The sequence below is a fragment of the Anabrus simplex genome, chromosome 3 (genome assembly GCF_040414725.1).
Source record: "Anabrus simplex isolate iqAnaSimp1 chromosome 3, ASM4041472v1, whole genome shotgun sequence".
Classification (NCBI taxonomy): domain Eukaryota; kingdom Metazoa; phylum Arthropoda; class Insecta; order Orthoptera; family Tettigoniidae; genus Anabrus; species Anabrus simplex.
This window is the reverse complement of record NC_090267.1, coordinates 269,003,050-269,021,877: the sequence shown is the minus strand read 5'-3', so window position 1 is coordinate 269,021,877 and position 18,828 is coordinate 269,003,050. Positions and strand designations below refer to the sequence as shown.

Genomic DNA, 18,828 nt, shown 5'->3' with positions numbered 1-18,828 from the left:
GCGGGTAGTGGACGTAGTGAGAAATCGATATGTATGATCGATCGTGTTCGATTACATCTAGCCATCATAAACATGAGTCTAAAAATGCCTGTTGTACAACATCACATTTTTCTTTCAGTTCAATACTTCACAAGAAAATGTTCAAATCTTGTCACACAGTAAAGCATAATTTACATGGAAAAAAGATTGATATACTACATAATACAACATCAATACGGATCAAAATATGAGAATTATAACATGTAACAGAAATAGCCACACGAAATAATTATTATCATTATCATCATCATCATCTAGTACTACAATAAAATCAACTGCTAGGTTGTTCAATAAGCAAATAAAGGCCATTTTTACTAAATCATTATTAAATTCCTTTTTGCTGGAATGCTAGGTATTCATAAGTTTTTGTTTGTGTATTTTTGAACTTGTTTAGTAATTTTCTATGGCTGATCTATAGCCTATATTATTATGTTTTCATTTGTAGTAATATTTTTAAAATGTGTTCTGCATATTAGTTTTCTTCTGTACTTCTTTCTATTATTGTTACTATTGTTATTATTTTTGTTTGATGTATTTACACTTTAAAGTCTATATGTCATGAAGGAACGTAATTGGGCTTAGCCTGTGTACCTTCGTATTACCAAATAAACAAACAAACAAACAAACAAACAAACAAACGAACAAATAAATAAATAAATAAATAAATAAATAAATAAATAAATAATTTTTGTAATGTATTTACTGCCTTAACATCATTTGCAGAGATTATATTGCATTTACGAACATGATTTGAATAAAAATTTATAGCAATGCAATGGCAATTCGTATCTTATTGCATGAAAACATATTAGGAATTCAATAATACCACTGAGCATTATTTACTTAACGGGTTCCAATATTGGGAGAATTTGCTGCTGCTACTATTACTACTACTACTACTACTACTACTACTAATAATAATAATAATAATAATAATAATAATAATAATAATAATAATAATAATAATAATAATAATAATATGCAAAGATCGTCATAAATTGACAATTGCGGATGGTGTTTACTTATAGGTTATCGTACGGTAATAAATATAAAAGCTGTCCACTTTCTTGAGAAATTTCTCTTCAATTTTCTCATACACTTCCGTTATATTAATTTTATTGTCGTACTCTACGGAGCTCCCTGAATAAAGGCAGAGATGTGCTTCACACTTCAGCAGTTAATACACATGCAACATCCCCTGGTCATCAAGCCATTTTTGTTGTTTACATTCCTAATGATCCCAGCATGCCTGGCGACTTAGCGCACACCATTAATACTTGAATTGCAATGGACAATTCTGTCAAAGTCTTTGGTCGAAAGGGCATGAATTGAGTTTCAACACACAACTTTTTATAATACAAAATAAAACACAACAGCATAATTCATATAAGGGACCAGTTACCAAAACTGGCAAAAAGTGTAGCGATTAAAAATGTTTTACCGTGCAAAATGACAGTTAATACTATTCCAGGCTATATTAAATTTGCATTTAAAGTTTCCATTTACAACACTAAATTTGAATACAGTAGTTATCTTACAGATGCTTCAGGAAGGAGTTCAAACTCGCTTGGTTCAGTCTTGTGCCGGCAATAGTGTTCCTTATCACAAAATTCTCCACTCACTGGACAGCCACCAAATTGTCTAGTGATGTGTCACTTACTACACAAAATGTTTTTAAAATATCTAAAGCACTCATGACTGCAGACTGTGTTGGTACGTCTGTGATGTGCCCATCCTCACTCTCGTCAGATTTATCATGTGAGTTGGTAGGCTTAACGAGTTCAAGAACTTCACTCTCATTCAGATCACCGCACACAGGCACACCATCAGCTTTTACATAATCGTCAAATTGACAGGTGACTTCCAGCTGAGAAGAGACACGATTCCAGCTATCTGGCACTTCAAAATGAGGAAGTTCCTCCTCAATAATTTTGCTTTGTTTCATTTCATCGGAAGCCAGCATGTCTGAAACATGCAGAAATCACAGCGGGAGATATGGACTCCCACGACACTGCAATACCTCCGATAGCTTCCAGTACATTCCATTTCAGTACGCGTTTTACCTCAAGCCTACGCATCGATGAGCTGACCTGTATGATAGAAAGCAGTGTTTAAGGAATTTAAATATGCCCTGATCAAATGGTTGTAGCACACTGATACAATTTTGTGGTAAGAATACCAATTCAATATTCCGTAGCTCAACATTTGGATGAGCAGGGCAATGGTCTATAGAAAGAACGGCTTTTCTGTTCTTCGATCCCACTCTCAAATTAAATGCTTGAAACAAATGCTTAAAATGCTTTCGTGTTCACTTCATAGGTGCACAGAATGTCACGCACGCCTTTGAATGCTCTCGGGTTGGCTGACTTGCCGATAATGAATGAGTTTTTTTCATCGCTACCGTCCATGTTGCAGCATAAAAGAACGGTTAGTCGTTCTTTGCGGCGTTTCCCACCTTTGCATGGGTCACCTTCACTGCAAGAGTCCTATGGGGTAATAAATTATAAAAAAAGTGCATATTCATCAGCATTGTAGACATCTTTGGACTCGTACCTTTTAAGAATTTCATGGAGAATTGGAAGCCAAATCACTGACAGCATTTTCGTCTATACTCCCCGATTCGCCTTTTATTGTGTGAAGCAAAATGCCACGTCTGGCTTTAAAGCAGTTAACCATCCATCACTGCACTGGAAGTTTGAAATATTTAGTTTGAGAGCCAAGTCTTGCGCCTTAGATTTTAAGAAGGGTTCTGAAAGAGGAATGCCTGCAACTCGTTTCTGAGTAAACCACTCAAAAAGGGCAGCTTCAAGGTCAGCATGGTCTGCACCACGTAGTTTTTACTCCCGCTTGGAATGCTACCTTTTAAAACAGTGACTTTGATTCTTTTCCTTATTTTTAAGGATAGTAAAAAGAGTCAAAGATGTTAAATTATAACTTCTGCCCATTTCACTTTGGCTCACATTGCTTTTTTCACAAGCCTGCACAATTTCATATTTTATAGCCAAATCTAACGATTTTCGTTTTCTACTCGACATTGTAATGTGTTAAGTCACAGCAGAATGAAGTGGATTTGTTTTATTACCGATACTGTTTTCAAAGTCAGTTTGCTTTTAATATCACTAATAGGGCCTAAACAACTTCTTCACACATTACGGAAAGAAACTAGATCTTTTAAATAAACAATAGCACAGTCTGTTCACATCACACACAGAGAGTAATTTTAGACGCGCGCAATAAGGAAATCACGACTTAAGCAACACAAGAAGTGGTTTTACTCTGCGTATGACAGCAATAAAATAATAAAAACGTCAGATTCTGTCACACCATGAGGAACGACAATTTTTGACAGCAATAATAGTAGCATGATAAAGAACTCTTCATTGCGACAATGCATTGCCGTAACAGATTGACAAAACGCAACAAATTTGTGACATTCAAAAGAACTACCACTTTGCATGAATTCTTGATACGAATGAGAGTATTATGATAACAATAAAATTGTTTGCAAGAAACTATCTGTTGCAATTTTTATCGATCGTTTAGTGGAAGGTTTTATAATCTAATTGTGTAAAACGTTCACACTGATCTACAAATATTTACCGTGCTTTAGTTAGTGGAGGATCGAGAGTTACGCGGACAAAAATAATCGATAGCGTTCTGCTCTCATTCAAGGTTATAAATTTCATTATTGGTTCCGTATTGAATTAAGATTACATATAATTTACAAAGTTTATTCCACCTACTCAATACTGTACAATAATTGCAATGTCTATAAATACATTACAATATGTTATCAAGGGACTAGTTGCGACCCTGTAAGGGTCATCATCAGCCTAACTAAGATACACTTATGGATTTGCCGAAGTCCTAAGACAGAATTACATTGTGGAAATAAAATTTTAAAAGAATTAACTGTGTACGTGATGCGATAATGTACATATAAAATGGTGGATGGATGAAATGTTATAGATAAAATAATGTTATACTTATCAATGACAAATAAATTTTTTAGGATTTACGTCAATTACAAGTAGACTGTAAGAATAGTTATCATACAATTATTACAATGATGATTAAAATATGCCCTTGTTAGTGAATACTCTACAATTGCACTTTAAAAACGTAATATGCCGGTTGAATGCTAAGTCTAGATGCTTCTATTGAGTTCTAAAATTCCAAGTGCATCCTCAGGTAGAGAATTGAAAGTTGAACATTGGCAGAGAGGATGTCTGTCTTGTTTGAGGTCCAATATTACTGATACAGAAATTAAATGTAGATAAAATAATGTAACATTCTTATAATATAATGGATTCTTGCTGTAGTGTGAGGAAAATTCCCAATCCAAGTTGGAACCAATAGAACCTGATGATGAAAAAGTTAGAATTAATGCAAGATATTTTAAAGGAAGGGAATGGCGAAAAACAAAGAGAGAAAACGAGTACTCACCTTGTACACAATGTGAACAACCTGACCGGTAGAGTGCAACTAAGGGAATGAGAATGGCGTGGAATAGGAGTAGAAGAAGTTGATGAAGGGAGGAGCAATCCAGTGGAGCGGGTGACGTGCGAAGGGAGGGATGGGGAAATGGGAAGTGGCTTAAGTCGGGGCCGGCGGGTGGGAAAATGGTGGTGATTGTATCAGCGGAGGACCTTTAATTGACTTAAAGAAAGATTTTTGATCTGCTAACTTGTTTTTTCTGAAATAGGTAATGAATAAATCAAATAAAATATTAAGACTTTTCCGTTATTCGTTAAGGTTATAGGTAGCGTTAAAGTACTGGTCCAGATGTATATAAAAATTCCCAATTATATTAAGCAGAGGGCCCTTGTTAGCTATTTCAAGAATGTCCATGTCTAGTTCAATGTTCATGAATTTACGATTGTAATCGACCATATGTCGGCCGACAGCTGAAAATTTATTATATTTGACTGCGTTGATGTGTTCCAAATATCTTATATTAAAATTTCTTCCAGTTTGCCCTATATAAGAAATTTTAGTGCAGGAGTTACATTTGAGCCTGTAAACACCTGATTTTGCGTACCTGTTGACCTTGTTGATGTGTGACGTATTATATAAAATGTGTGTACTGTTATTATTGGTTTTGAATGCTATTTTTACGCCTTTTTTCTTGAAAATATTAGTGATCTTATGAATTTCGTTATTAAAAGTGAAAGTGGAAAAGGATTCGTATTTAGGTAATTCTTTCTTAAGTGTTGTTTTGGGATGAAATTTATGTTTATTGATAACACTTTCTATAAAGTGGCTATCGAGGCCATTGAATTTTGCTATACTGCAAACAGTATTCAATTCAATGGAAAGATCTTTCTTGGTCATGGGTATGTTAAATGCTCGGTGAACTAGGCTATTGTATGTTGCTCTTTTGTGAGGTTGGGAGTGAGTTGAATCTTGACGAATAGTAATTACTGCGGATTGAGTGGGTTTTCTATAAATTTTATAGGTTACAGAATCTGGATGATCTTTTGATATCTCGCGTTAATTCTAACTTTTTCATCATCAGGTTCTATTGATTCCAACTTGGATTGGGAATTTTCCTCACACTACAGCAAGAATCCATTATATTATAAGAACGTCGCATGGTTTTATCTACATTTAATTTCTGTACCAGTAATATTGGACCTCAAGCAAGACAGACAACCTCTGCGCCAATGTTCAACTTTCAATTCTCTACCTGAAGATGGACTCGGAATTTTAGAACTCAATAGAAGCATCTTGACTTTGCATTCAACCGGCATATTACGTTTTTAAAGTGCAATTGTATTCACTAACAAGGGCATATTTTAATCATCATTGTAATAATTGTATGATAACTATTCTTACAGTCTACTTGTAATTGACGTAAATTCTAAAAAAAATTATTTGTCATTAATAAGTATAACATTATTTTATCTATAACATTTCATTCATCCACCATTTTATATGTACATTATCGCATCACGTACACAGTTAATTCTTTTAAAATTTTATTTCCACAATGTAATTCTGTCTTAGGACTTCGACAAAACCATAAGTGTATCTTAGTTAGGCTGATGATGACCCATATAGGGTCGAAACTAGTCCCTTGATAACATATTGTAATGTATTTATAGACATTGCAATTATTGTACAGTATTGAGTAGGTGGAATAAACTTTGTAAATTATAAGTGTTCTGCTAGCTATTTACGCTGAAGAGTATAACTATCAATAACGGAAAATAATCTGCGACATCCAGAAGAACTATCAGTTCGTGTGAATGCTTGATACGAATGAGAGTATAATGGTGCGAATAATATACTTTGCAAGAGACCCGCTGCTGCAATGTTTGTTGATCTTTTCATGGAAGGTTTTATAATCTAATAGTGTAAAACGATCACAGTAATATACAAATAGTAATATACAAATATTTACCGTACTTTATTTCATGAAGTATTGAGAGTCGCGCAGAAAAAAATAATCGGTAGATTTTGCTATATTTTACGCTGAAATGTATAAATACCAATAACGGAAAATAGAACACGTTAAAATCTCCCGTAATAATGAATGACTCAGTGAAAGGGTTCTCGTTGAAAGCAATGGCTACTGAACAGTTTAATATAGGAATTTTGAAGGGACATAAAAAGACCTGTCTTACAACGGGGTTATCATTATATCCTGTACTAGCTATAACAGATTTCTACTGTATTGTCAAAAATAACTTTGTCAAACTAAAAATGTCTAGGAAATTAAAAGAAGAATTTTCCCACCTTATCAGAAATTGGTGAATCTGTTTGTCTGGAGGAGTTGTCAAGCCAGTTGCTAACACCTGAAAAAACAAAATGTTAAAGCACAATCAAACTATAGCTGAAGACAAGAAGAAAACCTGTAATTAGTAATTCAATTCATTTCATTAATATAGTCATCGCAAGCACAATAGCATACCTGCCAACTTTACAAAACCAAAAATCAGGAGATTTTGATTTGAAAATCAGGAGAAATCAGGAGATACAATTGGTCAAAATTGTTTATTCTACATGTCTTGCGCAATACAGTACTACGATATATTTACAACACTTATTGTCTCAAAGCCCGACTGTTGCTATACGAGGTTACAAGGCTAAAAATTACACATCTCTATTCCCTCACAGGAAGTATGTGAGTGAGATGATCAGTCTCCAATAAGCCTACTGAAAATAGTATGAACTCATACCATACTCATGCCATTACTTAGCAAATGCATAGATTAATATATTGCATCAAACGCCCGCGTGATTATGCGAAGATCAAATAACTAGCTGATGTACCCTCCTTCGCTATGGAATTCTCAGAAAGACTGTCCTTATAGTTTTCCCAACTGAAGGCAACATGTCATTACAATGATTCCAGTATGAATGTCGCAATTAAAAGCAATGCTTTCATAAGAAATATTCGATAAAATGAAAACAGCACATTTTCTCACTTTTAGCTAAAACTACTACGGTGTCAATCTAACAGTTCAAAGTTTCAGAGTTAGAACGACCAGGCTGCAGACAGCCGTAAACACTCCTGTGTAATTATTCCGTTTAAGTGTGCACATTGCTCATTCAAATCGAATAGGTGGAATACTATAATGATCCAGTGTGTTACGTACCAGTAGTATCAGAAAATTTATGAACCACAGGAATGCCATGCTAAAGAAAGAGATCTAACTCCCCACTCCCCAGCTTCTTCCCGCCAATATTCAGGCAGGCTGTTATACTCGAAATGCAGCAGTAATTCCATCTATCGTAGATAAATGGCAGCAGAATACACAAAGCACGTCACAACAACAATGGTCAATGTAATGTTATTGTTGATCAATTTTATGGGCTTTCTATATTGGAGGCCTTCTCTTTAGTTTTCTTCCGAATCTGTGATATTACAGCATCTAATGTAAAGTGATTCGTCCTTTCTTTCATGACTCCCTCTTGTGTTATTATTCAAGCGATCGTTCCTTCAAGACTTTTTTCTCATTCTTATAATCATCTTCAAAATTTAATCACCATCACCACCAATATTATTATAGTCGGAACGGTAAAATTGAATAAGCAAATTATCACAAAAATAATTTATTCTATTATCACCACCTATTCAATACAAGCCACGTGCTATGTGAGTGAAATCTACATAATACTTTATACACTTCTCAGGGACATGTTTTCAATGAAAAGTATGTTACACATTAATCCATGTATGAATAGATAATGTTTCAGACATTTGAACTTAAGGTTACCTACAAGCTGATGATGCCCTTAACAAGGGGCAAAACATGTCCCTGAGAAGTGTATAGAGTATTATGGAGATTTCATTCACGTAGCATGTGGCTTGTATTGAATAGGTGGTGATATTAGAATAAAGTATTTTTGTGATAATTTGCTTAAGTCAGTTTCAATACGAATCATTCATGAGAACTGTCTCTTGCAAAACTGAATAAGACATAAATAATCAGAAATTGCATTCTCTGTAACTTTTGTTACGTAGTACTTTTCAATATGACCACTGGGATAGGTAATTAAAAATTAAATTTTTGGTACCTTCCCCTAAACTACCATTTTGAACAGAGTGAATAATATTATTTATAGCATAGACTGTAGTTCCTTATTCCCTGACTTTACATAAAATTCTGTTCGCGATTTTCTCGTACCTTGGCGCTGATATGGACTTAGAAAAAAAAAAAAAAAAAATCCAAATTCATGAATGTGTCTTATCATAGCTGGTACAGTAAAAATTTTTCAGACATAAATGATAGGAAATTTAATAATATATAACTTTGGTTATGTAGTATTTATCGCTAGGGGCAATAATAACTTAAATATTTGAGAATTAAATTTTAGGCCTTCCCCTAAACTACCATTTCACTCAGCGTGAATACAATTATTTATAGCCTAGATTGTAGCGACTTATTCCCCGACGTTATATACCGATGTTCATAAAATTATTTTCAGCCATTTTTTCGTGATGAGCCTGCGTACATACATATATACATACATACAGACAGAAATTACAGAAAATTAAAACGGGCATTTCCCCTTGTAACTATGGTCACGACCGGCACAGAAATATCATTCTTTTTAAATTCTGAGCAATGAACAGGCAAAACTGTTATTTTATTTATATTGAGATAAATTAAAATTAGTCAGAATTGTCTCCAAATGGCTCCTAAAATCTCTAGAAAAGTCACTAGTCGTTATCATTGAAATTATGTCACTAAATTACTAAGAAAGCGACGTCTCTAGAATCGACAAAAGAGGATAGAATCGACTCGACTGATGTGAATGAACACGAACATAGCACGCGAGAACGAGAGATTGACAATCGATATACGCGTTGCGATACACAGGTTTCAATAAACATCGCACATTCGCGCACATTTCTCGCATTAATAAACGTCGATATTTCGTTTGAAAGCGGCCAATGGGCGAAGGACTTTCGGCCACTGGCGTAAAAAAGCTGAAATGGCGGGATTTGAAAACAAATGTTTGAAATTCACTAAAAAATAAGCTAAAATCGGGAGAAAAGATAGAATAATCGGGAGGCGGGAAAAACTGTCGAAAATCGGGAGTCTCCCGCCTAAATCGGGAAAGTTGGCAGGTATGTGTTACAGCTACAAAGAAACAAACTGATTGGCTTTTAATATAATTTTGATCTCGTTTACAATCCTCACTCTCTACCGTTGCCTTTATATTTCAAATTAATCCTACTCATTCATGCAATATCTTGTTACAATGCAGGCAATGCACTACATAAAAAAAAATGCCTAATTTTTTAACATCAATGAAATGAATTGCTGAATTGCTTGTAACTCCACTGTGAAGTGTGTGCAAAGTTTTATAAAACTCTACAGATATTGTAAAACAAAACCTATCACTGTAAAACTACATCTGATAAGGAAATCTATTGGATATAGAAAAAATTTAGTATTGTATTCAAAATATCCCCTATGTAAAGATGTATGCCCAAAAAAAAAAAAAGCAGTACTGCTATTAATGCATGCTCTGACTCTTTGTGGCTTGCTGAAGACACTGTTCATCTAACTCAGCATTAATATCACAACATTGCAACTGCACACAAAAATAAGAAAATCATCTTCCATTAAAATAAGCAGTTAATAAAAAGTAAATTAAAAGATACTGGATAGATCACCTGTGACAATAATATTTATAAATAACAAAGACATTAATCATGAACAGTACATTACAGTGTACAGCAAAGCACACAATACAGCATTAATACGGCATACCTGGAGAACTGGGGCTATAGTTCAGAGATTCACTAGAGGGCAGTTTCGGGAGGCACACGTGGAGGCTAGGCCGCCTTGATTTCTTCTCTTCTGATGGGGCACACAAAAAGAAATGATGGCACTCATATACTTGCAGCTCAGTGGAGAATCACCAGATGTAACTGTATAGAGTATTTGTTCTAGTTCAATCTTAATATATAATAAACAACAGAACACTGAAAAGCTAAAGTTTATGATTTTACTGAACCTAGGAAATTGTACTTGGAAGAGTATTTTTTTCTAACATTTTTTTGTCTTACTTCAGAATTCTGTGTGTTTTATCCTATTCTGTACAACGTTTTACACAACAATTTGTACCTCAGATTAATAAGAAAATTGATCTCTGAACTGCTTCCATATCTAAGCAAAGAACATGAAATTTGAGACACAGATTTCAACTAATATCAAATAGAAGTAAAGCTGAAAAAATGATTCCTGGTCCATTTCATAGTAATGTAAACCACAAGGTGAAAAAAATTATAGACTTATTTTCTATAACGGAATTGTGTTGCAATGCTAATTTAAAGGCATTATAACAATCATACTTGGCAACAATGATTTGGCTGAACTTTCTGTGTTTGTCTTTTGCTGCAAAGGACCAAAGGACGTAAAGGAACTATTTTTAAATCATTCTACAAAAGCATGATTTTCAAGGTAAATTCTTACTTTTAATCGTATTTAGGAATAATGCTATTCTGTATTATACCCATTACACAAAATAGCTAAAAGTTTATTTAAAATGAGTATAATTTCGTGTGGCTATTTCTAGCTGAGTGCAGCCCTTGTAAGGCAGACCCTCCAATGAGGGTGGGCGGCATCTGCCATTTGTAGGTAACTGCGTGTTATTGTGGTGGAGGATAGTGTTATGCGTGGTGTGTGAGTTGCAGGGATGTTGGGGACAGCACAAACACCCAGCCCCCGGACCAATGGAATTAACCAATTAAGGTTAAAATCCCCGACCCAGCCGGGAATCAAACCCGGGACCTTCTGAACCGAAGGCCAGTACGCTGACCATTCGGCCAACGAGTCGGACTTTAAAATGAGTATCAAGCTTCACAGATCTTTGATGCTTTGTGAAAATAAGGTTAAGTGCTTACTTAATAATGCTCTTTTATTAAATATCCTTACATTTTAATAAGATTACTGAAATTAGAATTGATATTCCTGTCACTCCCATTAAAAATCTCGTCACACCTGTTCAAGTTTTTAAAATTATATGATTTATACTTTAATTTCCCAGGAAATACAAACATAATCATCCTAATGTATCACAAATTTACCATAATCTTCTTCAAAACTAAAATTAATGTTGACCTTTATATATAACAAATATCATTATTATTATTATTATTATTATTATTACACATCGAGTTGAGCCTCTATGGACTGCATAGTAAAAACCAACTTCATTTTAATGTCTAGGTCTTGTTCTTGTTCCGGCTTTGACTTCCTGCCAGTACCGAGCTCGATAGCTGCAGTCGCTTAAGTGCAGCCAGTATCCAGTAATCGGGAAATCGTGGGTTCGAGCCCACTGTTGGCAGCCTTGAAGATGGTTTTCCGTGGTTTCCCATTTTCACACCAGCCAAATGCCGGGGCTGTACCATAATTAAGGCCACGGCCGCTTCCTTTAAACTCCTAGGCCTTTCCTATCCCATCATCGCCATAAGACCTATCTGTGTCAGTGCGACGTAAAGCAAAAAAAAAAAAAAAAAAAAAAAAAAAAAAAAAAAAAAAAAAAAAACTTCCTGCCAGTATCTTCTGAGCCCAGCGACGAGTGCCTGATTATGCTCTTAAGACAAAGGTCCTTTCCATCTTCTGGAAGTTGATGGCATTTTGAAACCTTGATTATTATTATTATTATTATTATTATTATTCTTTCAAATGGGCCACCAGAGGACCACGTGCCAATTTCAATTCCTTCTTCTTTGTTCTTTTCTTCCAGTACGCTTTCATCTGTTCACTATGTTTCTTCTTTCTGTCTTCAGACCACTTTGAACCAGTCTTTCTTACTTTCCTGCATTGGAATCCTTCTATTTTCAATACTTTTTCCCGAAAGCCTTCTCGATTATTTATTTCTTCTGTTATATTGTTTTTTCTAAATCCTTTCTTACTTCATTGACCCAGCTTGTCGTTGATTTCTTACCCCACAAATATCTGAAAATCTTACTGGTTAATCTACCATCTTGCATTCGATATAAATGTCCAAAAAACATAAGTCTCTTTTTCCTCATTACATCTGATATATTTTCTATTTTTTGATATATTTCAGCATTACTTCATAATTTCCAACCTTCTGCTGTGTTTTGTGGGCCTAATATTTTCCTCATGATTCGCCTTTCTAGTATTTCTAGTTTATCTAAATTATAGTTTAATGCCAGACATTCGCTTGCATATAGGCATTCTGACTTCACTACTGTGTTGTAATGCCTTATTTTTGCATTTTTGGATAGGCATCTTTTATTGTAGATATCTTTGGTGACACCATAAGCTTTCTCCATTTTATGTACCCTCTCCTCTACTGCAGATTTTTCTAAACCATTTTCTTGGATTATTTCCCCAAGATATTTGAAATTTTTTACCCTCTCTACTTGGCTAATATCTGTTTTCAGAAATTTTGGTGCATCCCAAATATTTGTTAAGAATTTTGTTTTTTCTGCAGAAATTCTTAAGCCAGTTCTGCTGACGATTCTTTCCAAGACATTTACTTGGGTTATAGCAGATGTCACATTTTCAGAAATGATTGCAAAGTCATCTGCAAATAAAAGACAATTTATTTCGATCCTTTTGTTTTCTCTTCCTAACCTTATCGGTGAAAAGTTGAGTTCAATAAGTTTTTCGTTCCAAATTCTCACTATTTTCTCTAGGACAAAATTAAAAAGAATTGGGGATAGTCCGTCGCCTTGTCGTACACCAGTTTTTATTTTGAAAGGCTGTGATATCTCTCCCAGAAATTTCACTTTAGAGACTGTGTCTGCAAGTGTTTCACGGATTAGATTTGCCAGTTTAGACTTTATGCCAAATTCTCGAATTATTTTATATATAGTTTCTCTGTCAACAGAATCAAAAGCCTTTTTGAAATCTACAAACATGACTACAATGTCCTTTGAATTAAGTAACCTGTGGCGAATTATTGACTTAAGATTAAATATTTGTTCTGAGCATGATCTTCCTTTCCTGAAACCACCTTGATATTCACCTAAATGATTGTCTAGTGTTGTGTCTACTCTGTTTAATAAAATCTTGGAAAATATTTTATATGCCACTGCTAATAAAGATATTCCTCTGTAGTTATTAACGTCCTGTTTATTACCTTTTTTGTGGAGTGGATGTATCAAGGCTACTTTGCATTCCTCAGGAATTTTTTCAGTTTTCCAGATTTCTTCACAGAGTAATTGTAGCTCATTTGCTATATTTGGCAAGGACCCCTTCAAAAGTTCCGCTGTAACAGAATCTTCTCCGCTAGCTTTGTTGTTTTTGAGGGTTTTAATTACTTCTTCAATTTCTTTTATAGTTGGTGGTATGTCTTCTTCCAAATTTTCATCAATATCTTGAAATTCTAATTTATGACTTGGTTCAGGACAGTTCAAAAGTTGATCAAAATATCTTGCTAATATCTCACAATTATTATTATTATTATTATTTATTATTATTATTGTACCGGGCGGTACACCTCTACGATGCAAGTTCAAATCTTGCACCAATTTAATCTACTCTACAGGAGAAACCCTGAACTTTAAAAACCGAACTAACTCTACGGTTTATCAGAAGATGTCACTGAGGGTTTTTGATTTACTTTTGTTTTTCAGTGATCAAGAAGTGTGGACATTCTCTAACAGATGTCTCTACTAAAAACTATGATTACGCACTCTGGTGCGAAGGAATGAACTTTGTTGAAGAAATTTTGTATTCAAAAGTTGTTGTCTTTACTAAATTTTGTTCTTTTATTTTTTGGGTTGGCAATATTAATCCTTCCTTCTGCCAGTTTTGAACTTAGCCAATCCCAATCGCTGCTGGCTATAGCCTGGTTGCTCGCCATGGAGCTTTTACCCTGCAGCAGCCCCGCGCGCACGCTGCTGGCAGCTCTCAGCTGTAATTGAAAATTCAAAACAGAGGAACTGATAGTTAAGGCGGTTTCTATTTTGCATAATTTGATTATAGATATAGAGGGCATGAACACTTAGACTACCGAGCTCGATAGTTGCAGTCACTTAAGTGGGGCCAGTATCCAGTAATCGGGAGATAGTGGATTCGAGCCCCACTGTCGGCAGCCTTGAAGATGGTTTTTTGTGGTTTCCCATTTTCACACCAGGCAAATGCCGGGGCTGAACCTTAATTAAGGCCACGGCCGCTTCCTTCCAATTCCTAGGCCTTTCCTATCCCACCGTCGCCGTAAGCCATATCTGTGTCGGTGCAACGTAAAGCAAAAAAAAAAAACACCTCTTAGACTACGAAAACGTACTTCCAAGAGCTACCCCGTCGAGGAGAAACAACACAGCTCCAGATGAAGCTTCTGAAGTGCGGAATAAATTCAGAGATTTTTTTAACGAGTGAGTCGCAGTTCTGTTGGCGAGTGTATCTTACAATAATTTGGTGTACTGAATGTGAAATAAAAAGTGTAAAATGCTTCGCCTGGATTTTTCAGTGCATTTCTACTGCGGGAGTTGATTGAAGAATGAAGCTACAAATGCTTCATTTCGTAATTTAATAGTGTACTTTTAAATAATGTAAAATAGGGGGCTATGGAGTATGTCATTTTGACTTTAGTTAGGTCTCCTTCACAAAATGTGTTTACAGTTTGAAAAAATAACTGTCGAACTTTCCATGAAAAACGAGGTACTTCATATAAATCACCTGCTTGTAAAAATAGAGGTCCCCAAAATGGCAAGATTAAAAGAACAAAGTTGATGTAATCGTTCCGCATTCTTTTGCCACGTCATTTGATAGTTTGATGATGATGCTTGTTGTTTAAAGTAGGCTAACATGTAGGACATCGACCCCTGATGGTACGAGATGAGACGAAATGGATTAAAAGTTATAATTAACCCACTGACTAGGATTAGGAAAATGCTATTTGCTTTACGTTGCACCGACACAGATATGTCTTACGGCGACGATGGGAGAGGAAAGGCCTAGGAATTGGAAGGAAGCGGCCGTGGCCTTAATTAAGGTACAGGATCGCTCCTTTTATCTCATATGAAACTCGTGTGATGATCCACATGCCGCTGGCTCCAAATCGCATTGCGTTCGAAGACAGGTTCAGATAGCAAGTGAGCAAGTGATCACTGAACGTGTGTATAGAGTGCGAAGAGAGGAAGAGTGGGAGAGCAGGTGACCTTGAAAGAACCAATCACAGTCCAAGTTACAGGATTGCCAGCGATGGGCCAGGCTCGAAAATCAAACGTGTTTGAGACCATGGATGTGGCAAGGATAGCAGCCAGCAGCGCAGCTATGAGCCGGGCTCCAGGGTAAATGCACTGATTGAGATTCATTGGTTTGTTTCATCATCGCCTAACATCGAGCAGCGAGGCTTAGCAATGTGCTAGCAGCCAGGCTGCAGCATAAACGTACCCTTGGACTCCTCTGGGACTCAGCACAAGATTGCCTTCAGTTTCGAGTTGAGCTGGCAAAGCAGTCACCAAGATCCAAAAGAGAAGTCACCTCCAAAATCGCACAGATTTTTGATCCACTAGGACTCGTGGGTCCAGTACTGATCAAAGGGAAGTTGTTGATGCAACACTTATGGGTAGATGGATTTGAATGGGATCAGCCATTGTCTTGAGAGCACCTTCAGATTTGGAACGAGTACTATACGTCATTAGAAAGATTGAACAACATCAGAATTATGAGAAACGTAAATCCTGGGAATTGCTCTGGCTCTTTTGATTTGTTTGGATTTAGTGATGCTTCAGTGAAGGCTTTTGGAGATGCATTTATGCAGTTTGTCAAACACAAAGTGGTCTCTACATTTCCAATTTACTTTGTGCGAAGACGAAAGTAGCTCTTTTAAAAACTATTTCATTGCCAAGACTCGAATTGGAGGCGGCCCTTCTTCTTGCACAGCTTGTCAAAACAACAGTGAGTGCTATGAAAGAAAAAATTGGTCAGAACAGATTATGGAGTGCAGTACAATTGTTTTGGGATGGATCAACACTGAGCCAAGGCTGCTGAAGACATTTGTGGCAAACAGGATTGCAAAGATTCAAGAAGCCACTGATGCAACCACCTGGAAGCATGTTCCTTCAACTGAAAATCCAGCTGATCTTCTCTCAAGAAGAATTACTTCAGCAGAACTCGAAAATAAAAGGCTGTGGTGGAGTGGACCGTCTTGGCCTTGCACACAACGTCAACAACCAGAGCATTCAGAAGAATTTGAAACAGAACTACCAGAGCTGAAGGTAACAGCAGTTACGTTGACAGCAACATCAACCAGCATTATACTTAATAAATTCTCGTGATTTCCAAAATTATGCCGTACAGTAGCATACTGTCAAAGATTCATTTATAACTGCAAACTCAAACCGCCAGAAAGGAAAAAAGGTTCACTAGAAATACAAGAAACTTGTAAAGCAAAGAAACAGGTAGTCAAATGGACACAATTAGAAGCATTCCCTCTCAAGTACTACATTGCTTAATTAATAATCAAGACCTCCCAAAGAAGAGTTCTCTAAAGTCACTCACTCCGTTTCTGGATAGTGATGGATTGATTAGGGTTGGAGGAAGGCTTTGTTTTTCAGAGCTAACATCAGAACAGAGACATCCTGTGCTTCTACCAGCAAATCAACACATCACCAGAATGATCATGGAAAATGAACATCGTCATCTGAAGCATTGTCCCCCAGAGCAACTGCTACATGCAACTCGACAACGATATTGGCCTATCAGCGGCAGAAGAGAAGCGAAAAATATTGTCAAAAGGTGTCTGAAGTGCTTTTTGTTACCATCCTACAGTTCCAGAGATACGCATGGCAGATTTACCAAAAGAAAGGGTTAGATTAGTTGTTTGACCCTTTGTTACCACAGGAGTGGACTATGCAGGTCCAATATCTGTAAGAGAAAGCCACAGAAGATGCCGCATTCATACTTACAAGGGTTATGTAGCTGTATTTACATGCTTCAGTACCAAGGCAGTGCATTTGGAGTTGGTGTCGGAGCTAACAACCAAAGCTTTCTTAGCTCCTCTGCAACGCTTTACGGCGAGAAGAGGTTTGTGCAAGCAGCTTTTCTCTGATAATGGAAAGAATTTCATTGGAGCAGCCAACGCACTACAAGATATCCAGACCTTTTTGGAAAAGGGGTCAAGACCATTACCTCCTCACTCGCTCAGCAGCAGATACAGAGGAGTTTCATTCCTTCCCGGTCACCCCACTTTGGGGGATTGTGGGAAGCAGCTGCAAAGATGATGAAAAGACATTTGCTTACTGAAACACAGGGACGCGTGCTAACTTTCGAAGAAACCTACACTATTCTTTGCGACATAGAGGTTGTATTAAATTCACATCCCCTTACTCCCTTGCCAAATGATCCAAATGATTTTGAAGTCCTAACACCAGCACATTTTCTTCTAAGTGACTCGATCATGCAACCTGTGCAAAGGGATTTGTTGAGAGAACCCGATAACCACTTGTCACGTTGGCAGTATTTGCAGAAAATTCGGCAGCAGTTGTGGCAGAGATGGCAGCGAGAATACTTGCAGGAATTGCAAAAATGCGTCAAGTGGCATGATACCAATCGACGTATTGATGTTGATTCTTTGGTGCTATTAATTGAGGATAACATCCCTCCTCTGGAGTGGCTCAGAGGGAGGATTGTTCACCCTGGACTAGATGGTGAGGTGAGGGTTATCACCATTCGGATGGCTGGTGAAACTTTCCGAAGCATCAAGAAAACATGCCCTCTTCCCATTGATAAGGAGAACTGAATTAAAGATTTCCTGTGATATTTATAACTTTGTGTTATTTTTTATTAAAGATATAATTTCAGTATTATTTTCTTTTAATCAAAAAATATGATGTATAGAGTTTTGTATTTTTTTTTTTTTTGCTAGGGGCTTTACGTCGCACCGACACAGATAGGTCTTATGGCGACGAAGAGTTTTGTATTAATGCATATGTTAAGAATAAGTATTTTCACAATAGGTATAAGATTACAATAGTTAGTTGAAAGAACTCCTTTCAAGGGGGGGCAAGATGTTATGAAGAGACTTCTAAATTTTGTAAATGTATTTCATTTCCAAGCCTATTTCCGATTGGTCGGATGATTTTGTATTGTTGGAAATGGTAATGCAAGCAACAGTCATGTCCGTCATCAAGTTGTGATATCGCATCATTAAGACATATCAAATGCAATAAAGTATAGAACTCGCCAAGTTCCTTTACTTCAAAATCAAACATATCCTTTTAAATTTTGTTTAAAGAAAGCAATTAAACTGAATATACAGTATTTCACTGATGAAATAGTTAACAGTCGTCTTGTTATCGATTATTGCAGCTCTGGGAGACATTGACTGCTCGTGTCCGTA

General features: G+C 36.2%; 1 protein-coding gene across 4 annotated transcripts in view; it reads right to left on the bottom strand.

The window, feature by feature from the left end:
* Orp8 (Oxysterol-binding protein-related protein 8) overlaps window positions 1–18,828 on the bottom strand; it is a 565,732-nt gene that overhangs the window by 487,966 nt on the left and 58,938 nt on the right. For 2 of the 4 annotated variants that reach the window (XM_067143024.2, XM_067143025.2), the window contains exons 3-4: window positions 10,272–10,361; window positions 6,781–6,839 (exon numbers count right to left, since the gene is read on the bottom strand). In XM_067143024.2, coding sequence (XP_066999125.1) covers window positions 6,781–6,839; window positions 10,272–10,361 — 149 coding nt within the window. The remainder of the gene's footprint in view (window positions 1–6,780; window positions 6,840–10,271; window positions 10,362–18,828) is intronic. The other 2 variants (XM_067143026.2, XM_067143027.2) reach the window with 1 other exon arrangement.